The sequence below is a fragment of the Aristolochia californica genome, unplaced genomic scaffold (genome assembly GCF_029961685.1).
Source record: "Aristolochia californica isolate CCGP_79_NKW_82.1479 unplaced genomic scaffold, dmAriCali1.0.hap1 SCAF_3, whole genome shotgun sequence".
Lineage (NCBI taxonomy): Eukaryota > Viridiplantae > Streptophyta > Magnoliopsida > Piperales > Aristolochiaceae > Aristolochia > Aristolochia californica.
Window position 1 is genome coordinate 4,016,997 of NW_027181992.1, and position 20,689 is coordinate 4,037,685.

Below are 20,689 nucleotides of genomic sequence, written 5' to 3' on the forward strand. Positions count from 1 at the left end.
TTTATCTTTCTTTCAACAATAAATTCTGAATATAAAGAATGAAATGATCTCAAATGCAAAGTAATGTAAAAGAAATCGGAATGAACATGTTGATCTGGTGTAGTTCCAAATGCAGCTTAGTCCAAGGAATGAGCGACTCGTTTCAAAGACTCGACATGATCCTTAGAAACAGCTATGAAAACATCCACGGAACCCTTCTCTTTGGACGAAGGTACAAACAACAGCAGCCCTTCCACCGGCAGCTCCGCTGGAAGGAAAGCACAAGGAGCACCGCCACCAAAATCAAGCTCATGGAACTGGAACCTTAACCAGCTATCAACTTCCAGATTTGGGCACAGCATATTTCCCATCGCCGCTGCAGATTCCACCAGCCCCTCCCCCTTCGACAGCTCCCCGAAGTCGATAAACGACTGAAAATAAGTGTTATCTATGCGAATCACCGCGTCGTGAATCGCCTTGGCCACGAAGGAGTGGCTCTCATTCACCAGTTCCTTCGCTCTCAGTCTAGGATAGGCCCATAACACCAAATTGCCAAAATACTCCATGGGAACCGCCGGTTTCATCCTGGCTCGGCCATTGACAGCCAACCTTACTTGGGTCATCTCATCGTCTCCGAGTCCGCGAGCAAGCGTCATCTTCTTCCATATATGTGTGAGGAGACACTCGAAGGTGCTGTAACGTGACCCACCTTGACACACGCGATTCTGGAGCCGAGCTACGAACTCGGCGGAGTAGTGAATGACAAGGTTCACGATGGAGAGTGAGGAGGGATCGTTTGAGGCGGAAACAGGTGGAGTCTGCTGTTCCTTAAATTCGACGGCTCGGTGGTTAAATTCACACCTAGGGGGGTTTCTGGGGATCGAAACCGCAGCACGGTTGTGATAGGGAAGAACCTTGACATCTAGGCCTCGAACCAACCTCGCCCACGCAGCGAAAAAACAACTCATGGATTGACCATCTGCGACCCGATGATGGGCCGTCTGGCCGATGACCAACCCGCCGCAAGTGTAACGGTTAAGCTGGATTTGGATCAGCTCCTCTACTCCTTCAACGGGAGGGTGCAAGTTTGTCAGCTCGTGAGATGGCTCGAAGGGGAGTCTCTCAGCTAATGTTGTCCCGATTCTGGTCTCGACTATGCGAACTCCAGCACCATTGAGTAGGATGCAAGGTCGGCCTTGCTCATCGACCGTGAGCCGACCAGCTAGGTGAGGGAAGTAGTTCAGAACTTGGGCGAGTCCTTGCATGAGAGATTCATTGGATGGCATGGGTGGGCGGAAGGCGTAGAGAATAGTTACATGGAGATCAAAGGCAGCTCGATCGAAGATCGTAAGAGGAATTGTAGCGTTCGTGTGGGGATTGAGGGGTGAAGGAGATGGTTTCAAGATGGTGTCGTTCACTATCTCAAGAGCCATTTCTCTGTTTTTCTAAGCTTAGAAAAGCCTTCGAGTAAATCTGCTCTGAGTTCTTCGCATCCCTCTAGAGCTCGTTATTTATATTGAAAAATAAATAAATATTACACCGATCTCGTGGTATAAAGCAGGGCCGACGATTACGACTGATTCTTTAATGGCAAACGGCTGTCGATTTGGGATTCAACTCGTCTGACCAAGTATAGATTTGGTTTTAACTCATTACAGATATAGTAATATAATGAAAACGCAGGGGAAAAGAATGAAGAAATCGAAGGCAGTTAAGCAGCCAACAGTACTGGCACACTGGAAGAAGACTCTTCCTTCTTCCCTTCTTCCCGGTTCTAGTATGAGCAGACGGCTGTGAATCAAAATCACAATATGCCGTAATTTTTTTTTTTTTTTTTTTGCAATACGGATCAAAATACTATATTCTCCTCCGGCAAACTGGAATTTAGGAATGAAACTCAGGCGGATGAGAAGACATGAAGGTGATAAGATTAAAAGGGTTTTTTTACCAAAATAACCAATTTAAAAAATATATTTTGAAATACGTGTCACACGTCATCTGCTCTGCGTGAGTAGATGAACACATCGACACGTCATCTGCCGTGTTATTAAAAGATTAAAATTTGAATAATTTTTTATTTTATTTTAAATATCAAATTTATGAATACACTTTTTATTACCGTATATAATATAATAAATAATTAAAAAATAACTCTTACTTATTTATCACCATTTATTATTAATTTAAAATAAAATTTATTGTTACACTTTTTATTACTTTATATTTTAAAAAATAAAAAAATAAAAAAATTATACTAATTAATTTAAAAAATTCTAACATATTATCGATTTAAAATATTTAGAAATAAAAAAAAATTATTTTGAAAAAGCGAAATAAAAACAAATCTTACTTTTACCCATTTATTATCAATTTAAAATATTTACAAATTAAAAAAATTATACAAAAAACTATTTTAGAGTTTAAAATACAATTTATTTGTATACTTTTTATCACCTTATTTAAAAATAAAAATAATTAACAAATATTATTTAATTAAAAATCTTACATCACCTTTTATTATCGATTTAAAATATTTATTAACTAAAAAAATATTAAATATTTATTTGAGTTTAAAAAATAAATGTATCGGTACACTTTTTATTACCTTATATTTAAAATAATAAGTTATAAACAAATCTTACTTTTACGTATTTAACACCTTTTTATTTATCAATTTAAAAATATTTTAATTAAAAATTTTGAAAATTTTAGTTTTGAGTTTAAAAATCAAATTTATCGATAATTTTTTATTACCTTATTTTTAAAATAATTAAAAATAAAATAAATATACTAATTAATTAAAAAATCCTACTCTTATTTAACACATTTTATTATCGATTTGAAATATTTTTTAATTTTTTAATTGAGGGGGGGCTTTGAGGGCAAGGGTGAGTTGCGGCAGCAGGCACTGCGAGAGGGAGAGAAGAGAGGAGAGAAGGTCGAGGCCAAGTGGCGGTAGCAGGCACTGCGAGAGGGCGAGAGGAGAGGGGGTGAGATGAGAGGAGAGGAGGGCGAGCCCGAGTGGCGGTAGCATGGGAGCAACGGCAGCAGGCACTGCGAGAAGGCTAGAGGAGAGGGGACGAGAGAAGAGGAGAGGAGGCCGAGTGGTTGCAACAGGGGAGCAGTTGGGAGCGGCGGCAACATGCACTGTGAGAGGGTGAGAGGAGAGGAGAGGAGAAAGATGAGCGGAGAGAGAGAATGAAAAAATATAAGAAGTGAGAGCTTATGATGTGGCATCTAATCGGGTAGATGACGTGTCTGAATAGTGACGTAGCAGTCAATGTGTCTGTCTACTCATATTGTACGGATGATGTGGCAAAGTTTACATGTCACTTTTAACTCTACACATGTACAGTATACTGATCAAAGTTAGGTATTTTTCAAAATAGGTTGATGAGGTAGTTGTTTTTCAAAATATGTTTTTTAAATTAGTTATTTAGGTAAAAAACGAACTAACTCCGATGCGAGTCCTTGCCCAACATGAAATCTCACTTCCTTTTAGTATTATTTCTTGCACGTCTATTCTCGAGGGATAAGCTCTTGCGATTAAAAAGGTTCTACCCAGTGCTAATCATGGAACAGCTCTCCGAACCTCATCCATGATGACTTCAACCTGCATTAGCTTAAATTGGTAGAAGATGACGACCCAGATGACGCTACGCAAAGACCTCACCTAATAGTATCCATTTTAATCCACGAGTTTTTAAATCTCACCGAATACTATTCATTTTAGGGTCGTTCAATTCACCAGTTTATTCTACCGAAAAGCTTATCCATTCGGAGCGGAAAAGCCAACAAACAAAAAAGTCTTGAAAATCTTTCAAAAGATTCAAAACCTCCTCGCCTGCCCAGCAGCTTCATTCAGAAGAGAAAATTGATTTGCTATTTCAAACTTTGAATATGAAAGGATAAAGACCTTCATCGCATTATCCATCTTGAACTTAGCAGACAAGCAGAGGTTGACAGTTGACTTGGATGTGGAATTAAACTGTATAAACCCCTTTTTATGGTTCGATCATGCAGGAGCTGAATTCTTCTTAGAGCTGAGGCAATATTTTTTCAAACCTACAATTTACGACTTCTGTGTCTGTTTGCTTCCTTCAAGGAATCCCGCGTTCCCATAGAACTTGACCAGTCGCAAAGGTGGAACGGTTCATAAAGAGATTGACATAAAAAACATACTTGAAACTGGTTCGTCAAACCTTGATCTGTAAGCAAAATATATCCCGGACGTGCGCAACCAGCCTTTTTTTATAGTTTTGAAAACGAAAGATCGTCTGAGAAGGAACACAAAAGAAAACTGCAGATTTCTTCCACCCTCGTCTCCATCAAGGATTCTTGCATTTACTGCGAAGCCTTGAAAATCTTGTAGCCGTGTAGAGAGCCGAGAGGGAGTTAATAGAAGAGATCAGAAGATTGTGGAAAGTAGAGACACGTTCACATGATATATAAGAAGATGAAGATCGGAAAGGGAATACAAAACCCACTGATAGATTCCTCTTTCTCGGCATTGTTGAAGTATAACGCGTTGATGACGTTGAAACTTGAACCTGATAAACGATGTAGAATTGGACTCGTAGCCCCAAACATGATACACCAAGAATGACAGGGGAGGAGAAGAAGGGGCACTGCCTCCCTGTTTCTCAGGCTATCAAGAGAGGAGAAAAAACTCTTTTATGACTAAACATATTTTAAAGAATTAGATGGGTAATATAATATTTTTATCAATATCTAATAATTTTTAACCCCTCCCTTCTCCTATCACGATATGGGCCAAATACTGTTTACATTGACAAGAGGTGTTTGCCACAAGAATTATTAGTGGATATTAGATGCAGGCATTTAAATTTTATATGGCTTTTGCTCATTTTGATTATACGTCTCATATACCTTTCATGCATCTTATAAATGTAGAAAATGAAGTAAATTTAATGGAATTGAGGTTACTCGAAATTTAATGTTTTTTTTAATTAACCATGAACAATAAATAAAATCTCCCATCTCTCTATTCCTGCCAAGTCTTTATGTGGATCACACTGAGAAGAGGCCCGCGAGAGGAAGGACAAACTAGTGATAGTGGTCCAATGAGAGAATCGACGGTGATATTTCTTTTCGGCGTTTTATATACCTGTAATGGTTTCTTGACAACGACAACTTGTGACGGTCAAATAAGCTCATTAATTGGTATATGGATAATTGGTGTTGGTTTAGGTAAGACAACAGGATCAAAAGGTAAAGACACGTATGTAAAGAATAGTAGATCCTCAAATAAAATAACATTAGTAAATACAAATATTTTTCTAATGGACGGGAAAACAATTTGTACCCCTTTTGTGTGCGAGAGTACCCCAAAAATACACACTTAACTGCTTGAGGAGACAACTTATCCCTGGAAGATCCAAATACATAAGCAAAACAGACATATCCAAACATGCATGGAGAAATAGAAAATAATGGCGTAGACGGCAAAACAACCTGCATAGGAATTTTTCCATCTAACACAGACAAACGCATTCTATTAACCAAGAAACAAGTTGAAAGAATATCCTCACCCCAATTAGGCTTGGGCACATGCATATGTATCATCATTGTCCTAGCTACCTCTAGTAAATGGTGATTCTTACATTCTGCTACACCATTTTGCTGAGGGGTAAAGACACATGATGTTTGATGAATAATTGCTCCATCGGATTTGTATTTGATGGAGAATAGCCATTTACATCCCACTATTCTTTGACCTTCAAGTAAAGGAACAAGACTCCAAGTCTCATATTTTATTAATGCCTCCATTTCTTTCTTCATAGCTTGAGTCCACCTAGGGTCTTTAAGAGCTTCATCAACACTTGTGGGAATATGGTGTGAGGAGAGTTCATTTGAAAACTTCTTGAGGGATTCAAACAGTTGTTTTGTAGACACATAATTGGCAATAAGATATTTCGATTTGAACCCTTCTCTTCGGGGGAATATTTGTCGGTGGTTTGCCCCGATTGAGCTTGACAGGTAATTCATAGCTAACAGTAATAACCATATCATTAGAATTTTGAGGTGTGACAGGATTACTTACCTCAATGATATTCTCAAGAGATGGGTCGTTGGATACCGAGGGGAAGAGGGATACTATTTCGTCATCAATTTCTGAGGATATCTTCTCTGGATCTGGTTCTATGGTGGTTGCTATATCAGTGTCCTTGAACCAGTCAAATGTCATCTAATTTAGCTCTTCTTCTCATGTCTCCTCCTGAAGAGAGGAATTGGATGTAGTGGATGAGTAGTAAGATTCAGATTCAAGAAACGTGACATCCATAGTTACATATGTGCGCTGAGTAGTTGGATCGTAGTATCAATACCCTTTTTAACGGACCACATATCCCAAAAATAGACATTGAATGGCACACGGATCAAGCTTCGAGCACTGGTTTTTATTAAAATTAACAAACATAGCCAAAAATTCGAGGGGGGAGCATGAGCACCGAGGGTAATGAAACATAGTTTGATAGGACTTGTAGGGAGTCTTAAACTCAAGATTTTTAGAAGGCATACGGTTAATGAGGTAGAAAGTTGTAGTAACAACATCAAGCCAATGGTGGCTAGACACTTGACTCCCAAGTAAAAGAGCTCGAGCTGTTTCAAGAATGTGACAATTTTTTCTCTCTACAATACCATTTTGGTGCGGAGTCTAGGGGCACGAGGTTTCATGAATCAATCCATGTTGTTGGAAATAATCACTGAACCGATGATTCATATATTCTCAACCATTATCAGATCGAAGAATTCGAATGTTGGTAGAGAACTGTGTTTGGTTCATCTTATGAAAGGATTGAAAGATATGAAAGACCTCATCCTTGTGTTTTAACAAGTAAAACAAAGTCATTCGTGTGCAGTCATCAATAAATATGACAAACCAACGAACACCAGACCTAACATCTTTGGGGGAAGGACCCCACACATCAGAGTGAATTAAAGCAAAAGGATTATCACTCTTATTCATACTTAACAGATAATTGACTCGATGACTTTTAACTAGAATGCAAGTCTCACAGTTAAAATCCAGAATTGACAAATTCGAAAATAGATCGGGAAACATATGTTTCAAATACCCAAATGAAGGATGACCTACCCGACGGTGCCACATCAAAATTTGTTTCACTTTGAGGTCGCTCGGGTGCCGCATGTGATATGCACGACCTACGCTGAAATCTTTCATGTAATAGAGCCCCCTCCTCTTAGTACCACGCCCAATGATCTCCTTGGTGAGAATATCGTGAATAAGACAAAATGTAGGGTAAAAAAGATCCACACAATTCAACTCGTCCGTAACTTTACTCACTGATAGTAACTTGTGAGAAAGAGAGGGCACAAATAGTGTATTAGATAATTGTAGAGCTGGTGATAACATCATTGTTCCAGCCCCTGTTACTAGAGAGATAATTCCATTAGTGTTGGTAATGCTATTTTGCCGAGCAGTGTGTTGAGAAAAATTATTTGCATCAAATGTCATACAGTCCGTTGCTCCAAAGTCAAGTATCCACACTCTGCAATCATCCTCTCTAGTGGATCCGAGTAGAGCATTACTTGGGTCCGCATCCATCTCAGGAGGTTGAGGGAGATCACTGTTCAAATACCCCAGTTTGTCTTTGTCAGAGATTTACATCTCGACAATTTGGGATAGGTCGAGTCTTGGTCTGAGTCTGGTTTGAGTCGAGTCCATTCCAAATCTGGGCTGGGTCGAGTTTGGTCCAGTCCGAGTCCGGTCCGGTCCGAGTCTGGTTTGAGTCGAGTCCGTTCCAAATCTGGGCCGGTTCGAGTCTGAGTTTGGTTTGAGTCGAGTCCGTTCCAAATCTGGGCCGGGTCGAGTTTGGTGCAGTCCGAGTCCGGTCCGGTCTGAGTCTGATTTGAGTCGAATCCGTTCCAAATCTGGGCCGGGTCGAGTTTGGTGCAGTCCGAGTCCGGTCCGGTCTGAGTCAGGCCCGAGGCCAATCCGTTCCGAACACTGTCTGGTCCGAATCCGGTCCGGTCCGATCTCGGTCCGGTCTGAGTCACTTGGCTTCGAAATTAAATGCCGCTCCCTAATTTTGGGTGGGTTTAATTCTGAAGGTTCATCGTCCCCGCGACGATACCTCTAAGGTATTTTAATTTCGAAACTTCATCGTCCCCGCGACGCTGCCTCTGAGCCGCGCGGGACGAGAAATTTCTCTCTGCGCATGCCATCGTCCCTGTGAGCGCCGTCGGCAGTGGGAGAGGTCTCCCTGCGTCGTTGCCGAAGCCGATCTCTGGTTCAAACCCGCTCTGATACCTTGAAAAATCGTAAAATCTTTCTTTCTTTCTCATTTTTTATTTCATACACTTACATCTCTATTTATATACATAATTTTTCAGTTACTCGTAACCCGTCTCTCGGATTATCTCCGAGGCCGTAACTACAGAGGACTTCTTCCTCTGTTTTTATGGATCTGGAAGACCGTTCCAGAGGAAGAAGTCTTCTCGAGGAACTCACGCCAACATCTTAAACCTATTCCATACGGGTGGGTTGGCTTAACCCAGCACCCATAGCTCACCCATAGCTCAGGTGGGCCCATAGGACCCTAGCAGTTTCTGTCCCTTTTATGATGTATATGTAGGGGCATTTTAATCGTTTTTGTAATTTCTTTTTAAGAGAATAATGAAAGACACGGGGCTAAAAAGAATGCGAGAAAGTGCGGCAGTCCTTATTCCCCTCTTCTTCTCTCGATTTTGCTGCTTCTTTCAATCTCTTCTCTCTCAATATCTTCTACTTTGAGGAAATGTTGGGATGCGTTTAGTGCAAAATTTATTTTTCTTGTCATGTGAGTAAATTAAATCAGAGGAGCGAAATCCACTTAGCATATTGTAGGGCTGCCTATATTGAAAAAGGTTGACGGCAGTCAAATTTATAGATGATTAATCTGGATATTTTTCTTGTTCAGTGGTTTTAGATGATTAATTTTGATATTTTTCTTGATCAGTGGCTCAACCGGAAGTGACAATGTGTTGCTCTCAGGATCTATGAGAGCAAGTCGAAGATAACTGCGAGCTTGCAGTAGGGTTCAAAATTTTCGCTTGGGTAGAAAGAGAGTTAGACGGGAGAGAACATCCATGGCTTTGAATCAATCCCACAGGTCTAGAGCTCTTCTGCGCACTTCATTCCTCTCATCTTTTGCTTCCAAGTGCCGTCTTTTGACCACTATAGCTGCCCCGGCTCCCCAAAATCCTGATCAGGGAACTGTAGTTCCTTCGTCATCTCAGTCAGAGAGAATTAATTCAGAGAAAGACAACATTTTTGTCAAGGCACCAAGGAGTCAGAAAGAATCAACAGCCTCTTTCACGATGCCTATGTCATTCATGACGGGTTCTATTGTGGGTAAAAGAATTTACAAGGCAGTGACAACAAGAGAATCTGATGATGGGTGTGGCTGGACAGTTATGCTTGACTATAGGACACTTAAGACCCCTTCAAAAAGACCTCTTAAGCTGCCAACACTTGCACTTGCAAAGGCTATTGCAGCTGAGTGGGAGTATCAGGTGTGTTCTTCTCTTTGTTTCCTTCAGTGGGTTATTATCCTCATTGTTAGTGTCAGTGCTGGCTGCTTTTGGGTTTGATAGGGTTACAGAAAAAAATGTGCTGCACGAAAGCTGTCCTCTTTGTTTTACTTCAATGAGCTTTTCAGCCCAATGCATTCGTGATGCAGTTTTTTTTTGGTGTAACTCCAATTTCCATCTGTATTAGTGCATGTGATGATGCCAAAAAGAGAACATGCATATTGTGGGTTCATGACTGATGATTTTGATATGCTTCTATTCTGTAACAGTTTATTAAAATTTTCTTCACATGGGTGAAGTTCTGTAGACAGAATAAGTGTTTAGGCCTACTTATAATATTGGTTTAATTTAACTGAAATAAGAATGGATCAGCTCAAAAAGATAAAAGCAAGAATCCAAGTGTCTAAAAATGCCACTTAGTTGAGGAGCAGGCCACTTCCGTCTTGGTCATGCCTGCAAGAAATTTATTTGTCCAACTTGTTTGATCTTCTAGTTATTTTGTGCGTGTCCACTTCCATCTAGTCATTTGTGCATCTCAGGAAGTGCTCGATACACCTCAATGGAAGTCTTAAGTATTTTGACACCCATGGAAGATTCATTTGAACATTTTTATTTCTATTTCAATGTGTACTTCTTAGAGGTTTTTTCGGTTATTCTTTGATTGTGTTGGACTAGTTACTAAAGTCCAAATGTTGACCACGGAACAGGCCTTTTTCCAAGTATGGTGTTGGTAGACATTGATTTGCTGTCTAAATGACATGTAGACGGATGAATGTGATCCTGAATATGATCCTAGTTTTAATGATTAATCCTACGAAAGATACTCATTCTATCTTAAAACTGGACTGTTGACTGATGAAGACATCAGAGTTCACTGGTTTATACTCTGCTACTTATTGGTGAGAATTTTCAAATATCACCTAGAACTGCTTCCATGCACCCCACATATACAGCCACTCAGTCACCACACTACTGACACATGCATGTCTTTATTTTAGGATGTAGCTACAAATTACTAACTAAACTTATTGAAGTTATTCTTTGTAAAGTTCCTCTTCCTCAAGTTATCATTATCAATTATTTCCCAACCAAACATTCTCACTGTTTTTTCCTTTTTTTTTTTAAAAAAAAAAAACAGTTGGACATCTTTTTTTGCTAATAAAAATGACAACATGATGGAGGGAGTCCCCAACCGGTAGAGAAGGTCTAGAGATTGTCTTTTTAGCCAATGCACAAGGAATATTTTTAGCAGCCCTAAATGCTTTCTGAAACAAATAATCTGCTAAATAAGATGCCGATTTTTTTTATAAATGTAATCAAAGTGCCACAGAGGAGGGGGGCTTTCCTCCATCCAACTGATTACTATGGAGTCACCTTCCACTAACACTGGGGTGTGATTTCTGCTTGTATTGGTTTGAGGCCTTTGAAGAAAATCCCTCAGCTTTAGCAGAGTCAATATTCCCACTGATAATTTCCTATTGTTGTTTTTAATTTGCCTAATCCCGCTTTCTTCTCTCTTATTATAAAGAATTCTAATCCAGTTCATCATGAAGATATATCATGCTCTCACTCTGTAACTTTTTTTTTTTTACGTAACTCTCACTCTGTAACTTGCAAACTTGTTTTTAGTAAGTCAAAATTTTAGGACTAGTTACCTTTGGTGGATAAATTCCGATCCTGGTAAGTTTTTTATTTCTTTTGTATCTATCCACGTCAGTATTGTGTTCTTTTCTGCTGGGCATATCCAGTTCAATTGCTTTTCTCGAACCAGAACAAGGATCATGTAACTAAACTAAGCAAGAAACAGTTCATATTTGTTGATTTTGTTTGGTTAGCATATGCTTTGAATTCAATCAAGGCCTCAAGGGTGTTAGGTGAATCTTTTATTTCTGTCTCTGAGTTATGTGTTGAATTTCTGGTTTTGATAGGAAACAGATGGAATTAGACCATTTACAATGCCTCTTATGAAACTTGCATGTACTGCACTGGAGAGAGTTCCACTTACTCGAGCAAAAGTAATTGAACATTTGATGAAGAAGATTCATCAAGATTTGGTATTTTGTCGTGCACCTGGTGACGACAATCTCACAAGTGGAGTTTTAGGTATTTATCTTCTCAAAGTTTGGTTGTCTCAATTTTTTTGTAAGCATATGTACTTTTGAGCTAAGGAGCATATTTATGACATGTCAAATATACTTCCTCCCTGCATGCTCTTAATTCTATTATCAAATCACTTCTAGTCCATTGTGTGAAACTTTTTTGAGGTTAGTGGAAGCTTATTGGCACTTTATTGCATTTCTACTGAAATTATTTGACTGGTTATGACTGTAAATTTTTTTATTATGTCAAATATTATGGGTTTCTAGAACTGGGTAATGGTAATCTTTTCTCTTTTTATAAATAGCTGCTTCCAGATTCATTTTCCTATAATACATGTCCACCCCCTTTCTCATAATTTAGACGTGATTTTTATACCAAACAGAACCGCTACAAATTGTACTATACTGAACAAGGGAATACAAAGTATGGAGGAAGAATTGGGCAGAGAGATGAGATGGAGCAGAAGATTTTTGGAGCTATGGCATTTGATTCTCCCATAGTAAAACAGTTATCTTTCTGTAACCAGTGGCAAGCACCATTTTAAAGAGAGTAAAAACACTTGATCACCTATAAGATTCGGGCTGAATATTCATAGTAGACTTTTGCCTTCTTGGTAGAGTTAACTATCAACTTCTAGCACCTGGCAGACTCTCAGGCTAAGGTGGGTGTGTCTCTCCAACACTTTGTTGTGGAGTCAGGCCCCCAAAGCTAGGTTTGTATTTCCCCCCCTTGTTTATCAATATACGCACTTTCATAAAAAAAAAAAACTATCAACTTCTAGCGGCTGTGAAGTTAATGGCAGAGGAGTCCAATGGCAAGGTAGTCATCTAAGATTTTTCCATTAGGAGTAAATGAGTTTGTGAACCAATACAAAGTCTAAATTGGCTGGGTTGGGTCTGAAAGGAAAGAAATTAATTATTTAAAAAAAATGATATTTTTTTTACAAAAAAAATTAATAATTTTTTTATTTAAAGAAAAAGGAAAAAAATTAATGAAATTTTACATGACTACGTTCAAAATTTTACAGAAAGATAAAATGCTAGAGTCAGGATAGTAGTATACAGAGAGGAGATAAATTGCAATGTGGAATTGCTGGTGTAGACAGATTATAAATGTAAGTGGAAAAGTTTTACTGGATATGACTCTGCAGGCCTAGGGACAATCACAAGAGGTCTTCATTTTTAGCGAGGCTGGATCATGCAAAGTGAAGGCTGGATTGAGGATGATGTAGTGCACAAGATAAATGCTTGATAACTGATGGAGATTGGCCATTCTTAACAAAAGAGACTTGGGTTTGTTGGATTTAGGATCCCATGATAAGGTCCTCGACCAAGAGGGTGATAAATGAGAGAAAAAAGAAGAGAAGGAAAGGAGAGGAAGAAGGAAGAAAGGAGAAAGAGAGAGAGGGTTTAAGAGAAAAGTCTAAGGACGAATTTGAGAGAGAAGAGGAGAGACTTAATAATGTACCACATGCCTTGAGTCTTTATTTATAGTTGAGGAGGGAAGTTTACAATGACTACAATGCCCTTAGGGTTACAAGTTCTCAAAAGGAAAAGACATAAGTAGAAATCATCTTCTATAATTACTGTGTTGTGTCATCCTTATAAAATGACCATTAAATTACATCTTTTGCCACTTCCTTGACATGGGGAAGGTATTTACCTTAATACCACTTTGAGATGTCTTCCAACAAGGGTGAAGTAAACTCCATCCAAATAGGATGTGGTAGGCAGGGATAAGAATGTTGAGGTCGATGTGTGGTTGATTAGGAAAAGAATTGGAGATAAAAATATTAGAAGTTTTATTTGATAGAAATTGGACATGTTTAATGGTGTTGCATTAGTGTTAGAAGAGTTTCATTAACATTTATGCAGTGAAATGGGTGAATGCCTACCTTAAAAAAGGGGGACGAATGCTGAAGTGGAAGGAGCCTCCCCTTATTAACCTCCTTCCCAACAAAAGAAAGAACTTCCTAAAAAAGAAAAGAAAGAAAAATCTGGAAATAAAACAAGTGTACTATTTAGTTTTGCACTGTTTACTTTTCCTAAGGTAAAAATTCTTAAACCTTGCACATGGCTTGGTAGCCACAATGCTCATGAGTGTCAGGTAATCCATACATTCTTTGACTTCCAAGGTACTTTTGCAGAGTAGTTGTTTGTCTGAGGTATTTATGTTCTTGCTCCCAATAATCATATATTCACACATCTGCCAATTTATCTTGGTAAAATATCTGGATCTAAATGTGTGATTGTGTCCTCTTAAAACATCTACTTGCCATGGTTGAAATTTGGTTAATCTTTTTGTTTTTCACCGTTCTACATGGGAAATGAGGTATCTTTTATTTCTTATTCTTAATAGGTACATTTACTTTAATTGTCCATTACATGTTACAAATTCAATTCTCAAGACATTTGTGTGAGTTCATTTTCAACTGAAAGAGAATCTTTTTATTTAAACAAATTGATTACAGAGGAACAAGTGGAGAAAATGGATCCCGTACTCAGCTGGATTGAATCAGAATTTGGTGTTAAACCTGTGGTATACTCCAGCTTTTTTGGCGGGAGGCAGGAAGAGAGTCTAGTAAAAGCAGTTGAAAATTGCCTCAAGAACACCTCCGATTGCGAGTTTGCTTCAATTGATGCAATGGCAGCAGCAGCACATTCCTTAATGATTGCCATTGGAATATATCGTGGGAGGCTGAGAATCGAGGAAGCTATTGAGCTAATTAGACTAGAAGAAAATCTGCAGGTTCTTTCTCTCTGCCCAGATATTTGATTTTATTCATTTCCGTTTGGTGTCTTTTCCCCTTAATTATGTTTTTCTCATTCTTCATGTACAGGTTGACCGATGGGGTCTAGTTGAAGGTGGCCATGATGTGGATATTGCTGATCTAAGAGTCCAACTCTCATCTGCGGCCGTGTTCCTAGGGTTGTCAAAGCGAGAATAAGTATTTAGGTTACTTTCTCTTTTTCTCATTTTCTCTTTTTCCTGTTAGGGGAGAATGATCTTTTTGAGGTGTTGAGAGGGTATGGTTTTACAAAGTGTCGGTAGAGTTTAAAATTTCATCTTCAATAAGTGCCGTTTGACTTAGCCTTTGTGATTGACTGTTTTTGTGAAATGCTTATTAGTTAAACATGATATTATTCATAAGTTACTTTGGAATAGGGTAGTTTGAGACAAATACCATTTGGCTTGTTTTCTCCTTGAAACAAGGTTTACTAACGGCGTGACACTCAGCATCTCAAATGGAGGAACTGGCAAACGGTTTGCGTGCCAACAACTCTCGCTTCTTGTGGGTTGGACGTGAGGATGTACAGCACTAGCAAGAAACGATGAGCAGCGAGAATGAGATAGGCTTGGTGGTGCCATGGTGCGACCTGCTGAAAGTCCTCTCTCATGCAAAATTTGGGGGGGCTTCTTGACCGACTGTGGCTGGAATTCTCTACCATGGAAGCTGTATTTTGTGGCGTACCCATGCTTATGTTTGGGATCGATATCCTAATGGCAAATTAATAGTGAAAGACTGGGGAGTTGGTATGATGCTGAAGACAGAGGTGGGAGACGTGGTTGAGAGCTATGAAATTGCTGAGCTGGTACAGGGAGGGATTCATGGCCACGGATGCAGAAGAAAGCAAGGGGATGAAGAGGAGAAGCAGAGAACACCAGAAGAAATGTAAAAAGGCCGTAGAAAAGGATGGATCTGCTCAACAAACCCTTGAAGCGTTCGTGAAGCAGGTGGAGAGTAGTAGTGGGGCTAGCAAGCTGTAGATATTGAAGCCTAAATGCCTAAAATTTGAGCTATTTATGAAATGTTTGCTGCTAGCTTAATATTACGGCCAGGAACTCTAAAATCATCAATGATATCCTGTAGTAAAATTCTGTCCTGAAAGTACTCAAGGTAGGAAGTATTTATTGCCTTTTGTTATTGATTCATCGAAGGTTGGTTGGGACTTTGGTATATATCACATCGACAATTAAATAAACGGCCGTGTATTAATGTCAAGTTTGTAAGTTTTATCTTCTCCAGTGCAGAGTTGATACGCTTCTCGCAGGACACAGCTTCCGTTCGGAGGAGAAAAAATCATGGATCCGGTAGACGTGAAGGAGGGCCACGGCGGTTGCCATGTTGTTGCAGTCCCATACCCCGGCATGGGCCATGTCAATCCCATGATGAACCTCTGTGAGCTCCTCGCCACCAGAGGACTGGCCATAACCTTTGTGGTGACGGAAGAGTGGCTTGAATATATAGCTTCTGAGGGATCAAAATCCTCAACCATCCAGCTGCGATCCATCCCAAACGTCATCCCCTTGGAGCGGAACCGCGGGGCTGACTTCGCCGGCTTCGTGGAAGCTGTCAATACCAAGATGGAGGACCCGTTGGAGCGTCTTCTGGATCAGCTCTCTAGGCCGATCCACTGCATCATAGCTGATGCCCAGATGCCTTGGGTCGTGGACGTGGGGACTCGTCGGAGTATTCCGGTGGCATCGGTTTGGACGATGGCGCCCTCAGTCTTTTCCCTCTTATACCATTTTCACCTCTTCATCTCCAACCGGCATTTTCCTCTTCACAACTTTGGTAAAATTTTCACTCCTACTCTTGAGAGGTTCTTATTTCCATCGTCTTGAATCTTACAATTTTTTTCATCATGGGAAACCTACATGCGCCTTCCATGGAAATATTATAGAGCTCCTTTCCATTTTATTTAATCACTTAAACATCTGAAACAATTCGACTATCCATTTATTGTCACCGAGAAGTGATAGTGTCAGATTCCTCGCATCACGCTCCGGTGTGTTTCTGGTTGCTTTTAGTGCACGAACGACTGACGGAGAATTGTCCAGGGGGAGAAGATGAACGAGTCAAATATATTCCTGGCATCGCTTCCATTCGGTTAGCAGATCTCTACTCCATTTTTACATTGGCCAGTCTTCGATCACCAGGAAGTGGTCCAAACATTTTAGAAAGAGCAATAAATACAGTCCGTGCAGCAACTAAAGCTTCATACCTACTTTCAGCAACATGCTACGAATTCGATACCTACGCAGAAGATACGTTGAGTTCAAAGCTTCCATTGCCTGTTTATAATGTCGGGCCTTGCATCCCTTACATGAAACTCTCCACTTCAGCAGATCCTGGCGACTCAAATTACTACAATTGGCTCAATAATCAACCCAGAAAATCGGTCCTCTACGTCTCACTGGGTAGTTTCTTGCGTACCTCAGCCTCTCAAATGGAGGAACTGGCGAAAGGCTTGCGTGATAGCAACGTTCGCTGCTTGTGGGTAGGACGTGGGGATGTCCGGCGCTTACAAGAAATGATGAGCGGCGAGAATGAGATGCGGTTGGTGGTGCGATGGTGCGACCAGTTGAATGTCCTCTCTCATGCAAGTGTTGGGGGCTTCTTGACCCACTGTGGCTGGAATTCTACCATGGAAGGTGTATTCTCTGGCGTACCCATGCTTACGTTTCCTCTGTTTTGGGATCAATATCCAAATAGCAAATTAATAGTGGAAGACTGGGGAGTAGGCATGAGGCTGAAGACAAAGGTGGGAGAAGACGTGGTTGAGAGCTATGAAATTGCTGAACTGGTGCAGAGATTCATGGCCTTGGATGGAGAAGAAAGCAACGAGATGAGGAGGAGAAGCAGAGAACTCCAGAAGATTTGTCGAAGGGCAGTGGAAAAGGATGGATCTGCTCAACGTAACCTCGATGCGTTCGTTAAGCAGGTCCAGAGTTGCAGTGACCTAGCAAAATGTAACCTTGAAGCCTAAATGGTAGGCACAAATGCTAATTTATTTTTTTTGTCAACAGCTAAGTTTTCTCTTGGCATTTTCTAACACTAATGTTGCTTCCAGGCGAAGCTAGGAAGTGGCCGGCTGTCTTGCATGTCGTTCTGCCAAATGGAAGCGCCACCTTAACTTCAGTCACCCTCCATTAACGAGTTTGACAGTATCCGAAAGCAAAGAAATCAGTTTTGTTTGTTCCTTCTGGAATATCTGAACTCGCACTCTGAGGCCGGCCGCATATGTGCAACAGCACCAGAGTCTTCGTATTTATAAACTACTATAAATCCATCAAAAAGAAAAGATTATTCTATTCCAAGTTGGTTTTAGTATTGGAGATTTCAGTATTACTTCCAAGGAAACTGGAAAGAACCCTCCAAAGAAGAATACTTCTCCAATTTCAACACAATGGAGAAGGAAAAATGCTGTTTCTGTTAGTTCGCATGGATCTTGCTAATTTTTTTCCCTTCCATTAGTTGACTTCTGAATCATTCTAGTGGCCATTGGCTTGGTTAATTGAAATCCCAAAGTGAACGAAAGTTTTTTTTTGTTATTAACATTCCTTCAGACGCTTTAAATCAACTGCAAACTTCAGATCAATCCATATAATAATAGACACTACTTCGTTTATAAGCTCTACGCAAGTAGCTATTATTTGTTAATTTAAGACAAAGACATTCTTCTGTGTAGCAGTATCCGCACTAGCCTGCAGAAGAAAGAAACGTTCTTCTGGCATACTGGAAAACGGCAGACATCTTATCATGAGGTGGTAGGTTCTCTTTGATGAGAGGAACTTCCAGAAAATTTTCACACCACGCACAAAGAGAAGGGAAGCTCTGTGGGTCAAGTAGTTTAAACTCTCCGAATTCCTCAATGATTGGAAGACATAAGGGAATCCAACCCACCACCAAATCCAAATATCCGATAGTCTCACCGCCAAAAAATTTCTTCCCTTGGAGTTCTCCTTCAAGAATTTTCAGTGCCTCCAGCGATGCCTCAATGCCTTCATCCCGTTTTTCTCCTTCTGAGTGGAAAGCAGCGCGAACACTAACTGCACACTGCATCAAGCAAACAGTATAGTACTGAGAATAATTTCCATAAGCACCATGAACAGTTTCGTGAAATGAATGAATTTGTAGTTACCTTCTGATCAGCGAATTTAGCGAAGAAACGCGCCATGGCTCTCTCATAGGGATCTTTAGGCAGCAAGGGGTTCTCTGACCATGTTTCATCGATGTACTCGAGAATGCAGAGTGAGTCAGATATGGGCTTTCCATTGTGGATGAGCAGCGGAACTTTTGTGTACGGGGGAGAGTAGCTCATAAATGAGGCGCTTCTATTCATGAGATCCTCTTCTATGTATTCATATTGGACTCCCTTGTGATCGAGTGCCCACTGAACCCGGAAGGGAAAAGGGGTAGCAAATGCTCCAAAAAGCTTCACTTCACCCATTTTAGGTTCAGATAAAAGGAAATCAAGATTTCCTCATATTTATAGAGATCTGGGGACGATTTAAAAAATCTACAAATGAATGCAACGACAAAACGAAGCTTTTAGTTAACATACATTGCACAGACTTGATTGACTTGTATTTTTAGTTCGTCATTATTTTAAAGAAAGAATGCAGACGGCTATCCGGCCATTCTTGCTGAACAGAGACAAGCTAACTATAAATGACGTTGAATATGTTGATAACACTTTGTTTAATCCAAGTTATGAACAGATGTGCGTTGCAGGCATGGAGCAAAGGATGAAACAATCAAGGGTGTACAGGTTCGTCTATTCTCATCGTTCCTGGGTATGTTAACTGGTCTTTCAATAAAACAGAAAGCAGATCAACAGTATAAAAGTCTCTGTGCCTTCCACACATGATCAACAGAGCTCTTACTCTGAAACCGGTCATTGGAACTCTCTTTGCCGAGATTGCATAGAGGAGAGGATAAAAACTATATATTTATCAATTATCTTTCAGCAAAGAAGAATACCAAGGTATGTTCCCATTGATCAGGAAAAAAAGAGACCCATTTTATGTGAACGACGAATCTCCATTGTCAGAGGATTGGCTTCAATAGGGAGTTTCGGTAGACGAGTTCACGTCCAAGACAAGAAAACCAACTAAAGAGCTGTTGTGCTTTGGTAGACAGAGCGCAGATATTGAATCTCCTCGAGAGCCAGATCATTTATGGAGTTCTTAAAATACTTACTTTGATTTCCTGTGGATGTCACTATTGAAACCACTAGCGCTAAAACCTCGATGTGTTAGTGAAGGCGCAGCATGAGCATAAGAGGATCCGGGCCGAGCATGAAACTTAACATGCCCCTTCACGTGAGGCACGAGTGGCCAGGTTTCCAACGCCCCCCTGCACGTGTGAGTTGACATCCCCATCCCGTGATTTGAAATCACGACCAACCAGCTCTGACACCAATTGTTAGGGAAAAACGACTATAAAGAGACAGGTAATCATACACGATACAATATTTTCGTGGTTCGGCAAACTGCCTATGTCCACGGGAGCTGTAGAGGATTTTATTTTAAATCAATTGAGGATCACAATATAATAGGGAGACTTATCTGTTACAATAGCAGCGTTGTCTCACTGTCTCTCACAGCAACGACTCCTTGTTGCCTCTACCCGCAGCACCTGGAAAACCTCCTTGCTGCCTTTGCCAACAACACCTGGAAAACCTCCTTGCTGCTTCTACCAGCAACCCCTGGAAAACCTCCTTGCTGCCTTTGCCAGCGGCCCCTGGAAAGCCTCCTTGTTGCCTCTCTCAGCAACACCGAAACTGTCGCTTCTCTACTGCCTCTCTCAACAGCAACAGAACTAGCGCCTCTGTGCTGCCTCTCTCAATAGCACTGGAACTGGCGCTTCTCTGCTGCCTCTCTCAGTAGCACCGGATTTGACGCCTCTTTGCTGCCGCTCCCTACAACGTCGATTGAACGAGAGTCAGAGGCCGAAACCTCTCTTCCGCAGCTCCCACTGACGCCGATCTTGTTCTTCCGGCACCGGCGAGACCAAACCTCACTGCTTTGTCTTCCTGGCGAGACCGAAACTTACTGCTTCGTCTTCCTGCCGAGATCGAAGCTCCCGCTTCGTATTCATGCCGAGACCGAAGCTCCTGCTTCATCTTCTTGGCGCACACACAGGCACAGATACAAGATCCTGAGCTTACCCTCTTTCGACAACGGTGTCGCTTCTCACGTTGGTGAGAAATCTCATCTCTTCCGGCACCGGCGACGACAACGGCGTTGCACGGCAGTGCTCACGGCA

General features: G+C 40.6%; 4 protein-coding genes across 8 annotated transcripts; 2 read left to right on the forward strand and 2 right to left on the reverse strand.

Moving 5' to 3' along the window:
- Nucleotides 1–116: 116 nt before the first annotated feature.
- Nucleotides 117–1,412, reverse strand: LOC137958331 (tryptamine hydroxycinnamoyltransferase 1-like). The gene has a single exon (XM_068805296.1). It carries the CDS (start codon nt 1,410–1,412, stop codon nt 117–119), a length of 1,296 nt encoding a protein of 431 aa, XP_068661397.1.
- A 6,708-nt stretch (nt 1,413–8,120) lies between these two features.
- LOC137958873 (uncharacterized) lies at nt 8,121–14,958 on the forward strand. Of its 4 annotated transcripts, none has more exons than XM_068806065.1 (6): nt 8,121–8,283; nt 8,961–9,516; nt 11,463–11,637; nt 14,105–14,382; nt 14,474–14,589; nt 14,872–14,958. In XM_068806065.1, exons 2-5 carry the CDS (start codon nt 9,091–9,093, stop codon nt 14,579–14,581), a joined length of 987 nt encoding a protein of 328 aa, XP_068662166.1. In that variant the 5' UTR covers nt 8,121–8,283; nt 8,961–9,090; the 3' UTR covers nt 14,582–14,589; nt 14,872–14,958. The 4 variants fall into 4 exon arrangements, with proteins under 4 accessions (XP_068662166.1, XP_068662165.1, XP_068662163.1 ...); XM_068806064.1 differs by having other exon boundaries at nt 14,848–14,925; XM_068806062.1 differs by lacking the exons at nt 8,121–8,283; nt 14,872–14,958 and adding an exon at nt 8,651–8,868 and having other exon boundaries at nt 14,474–14,586.
- Nucleotides 14,959–15,459: 501 nt separating this feature from the next.
- Nucleotides 15,460–17,964, forward strand: LOC137958872 (UDP-glycosyltransferase 87A1-like). 2 transcript variants are annotated; one of them, XM_068806060.1, is made up of 4 exons: nt 15,460–15,532; nt 15,667–16,210; nt 16,447–17,408; nt 17,490–17,964. In XM_068806060.1, exons 2-3 carry the CDS (start codon nt 15,718–15,720, stop codon nt 17,403–17,405), a joined length of 1,452 nt encoding a protein of 483 aa, XP_068662161.1. In that variant the 5' UTR covers nt 15,460–15,532; nt 15,667–15,717; the 3' UTR covers nt 17,406–17,408; nt 17,490–17,964. The 2 variants fall into 2 exon arrangements, with proteins under 2 accessions (XP_068662161.1, XP_068662162.1); XM_068806061.1 differs by lacking the exon at nt 17,490–17,964 and having other exon boundaries at nt 16,447–17,442.
- Nucleotides 17,965–18,118: 154 nt separating this feature from the next.
- Nucleotides 18,119–18,869, reverse strand: LOC137958622 (glutathione transferase GST 23-like). Its single transcript, XM_068805695.1, has 2 exons — nt 18,561–18,869; nt 18,119–18,475 (listed from the first exon to the last, which is right to left on the reverse strand). The coding sequence occupies exons 1-2, from the start codon at nt 18,867–18,869 to the stop codon at nt 18,119–18,121; spliced, it is 666 nt and encodes a 221-aa protein (XP_068661796.1).
- Between the last annotated feature and the right edge of the window lie 1,820 nt (nt 18,870–20,689).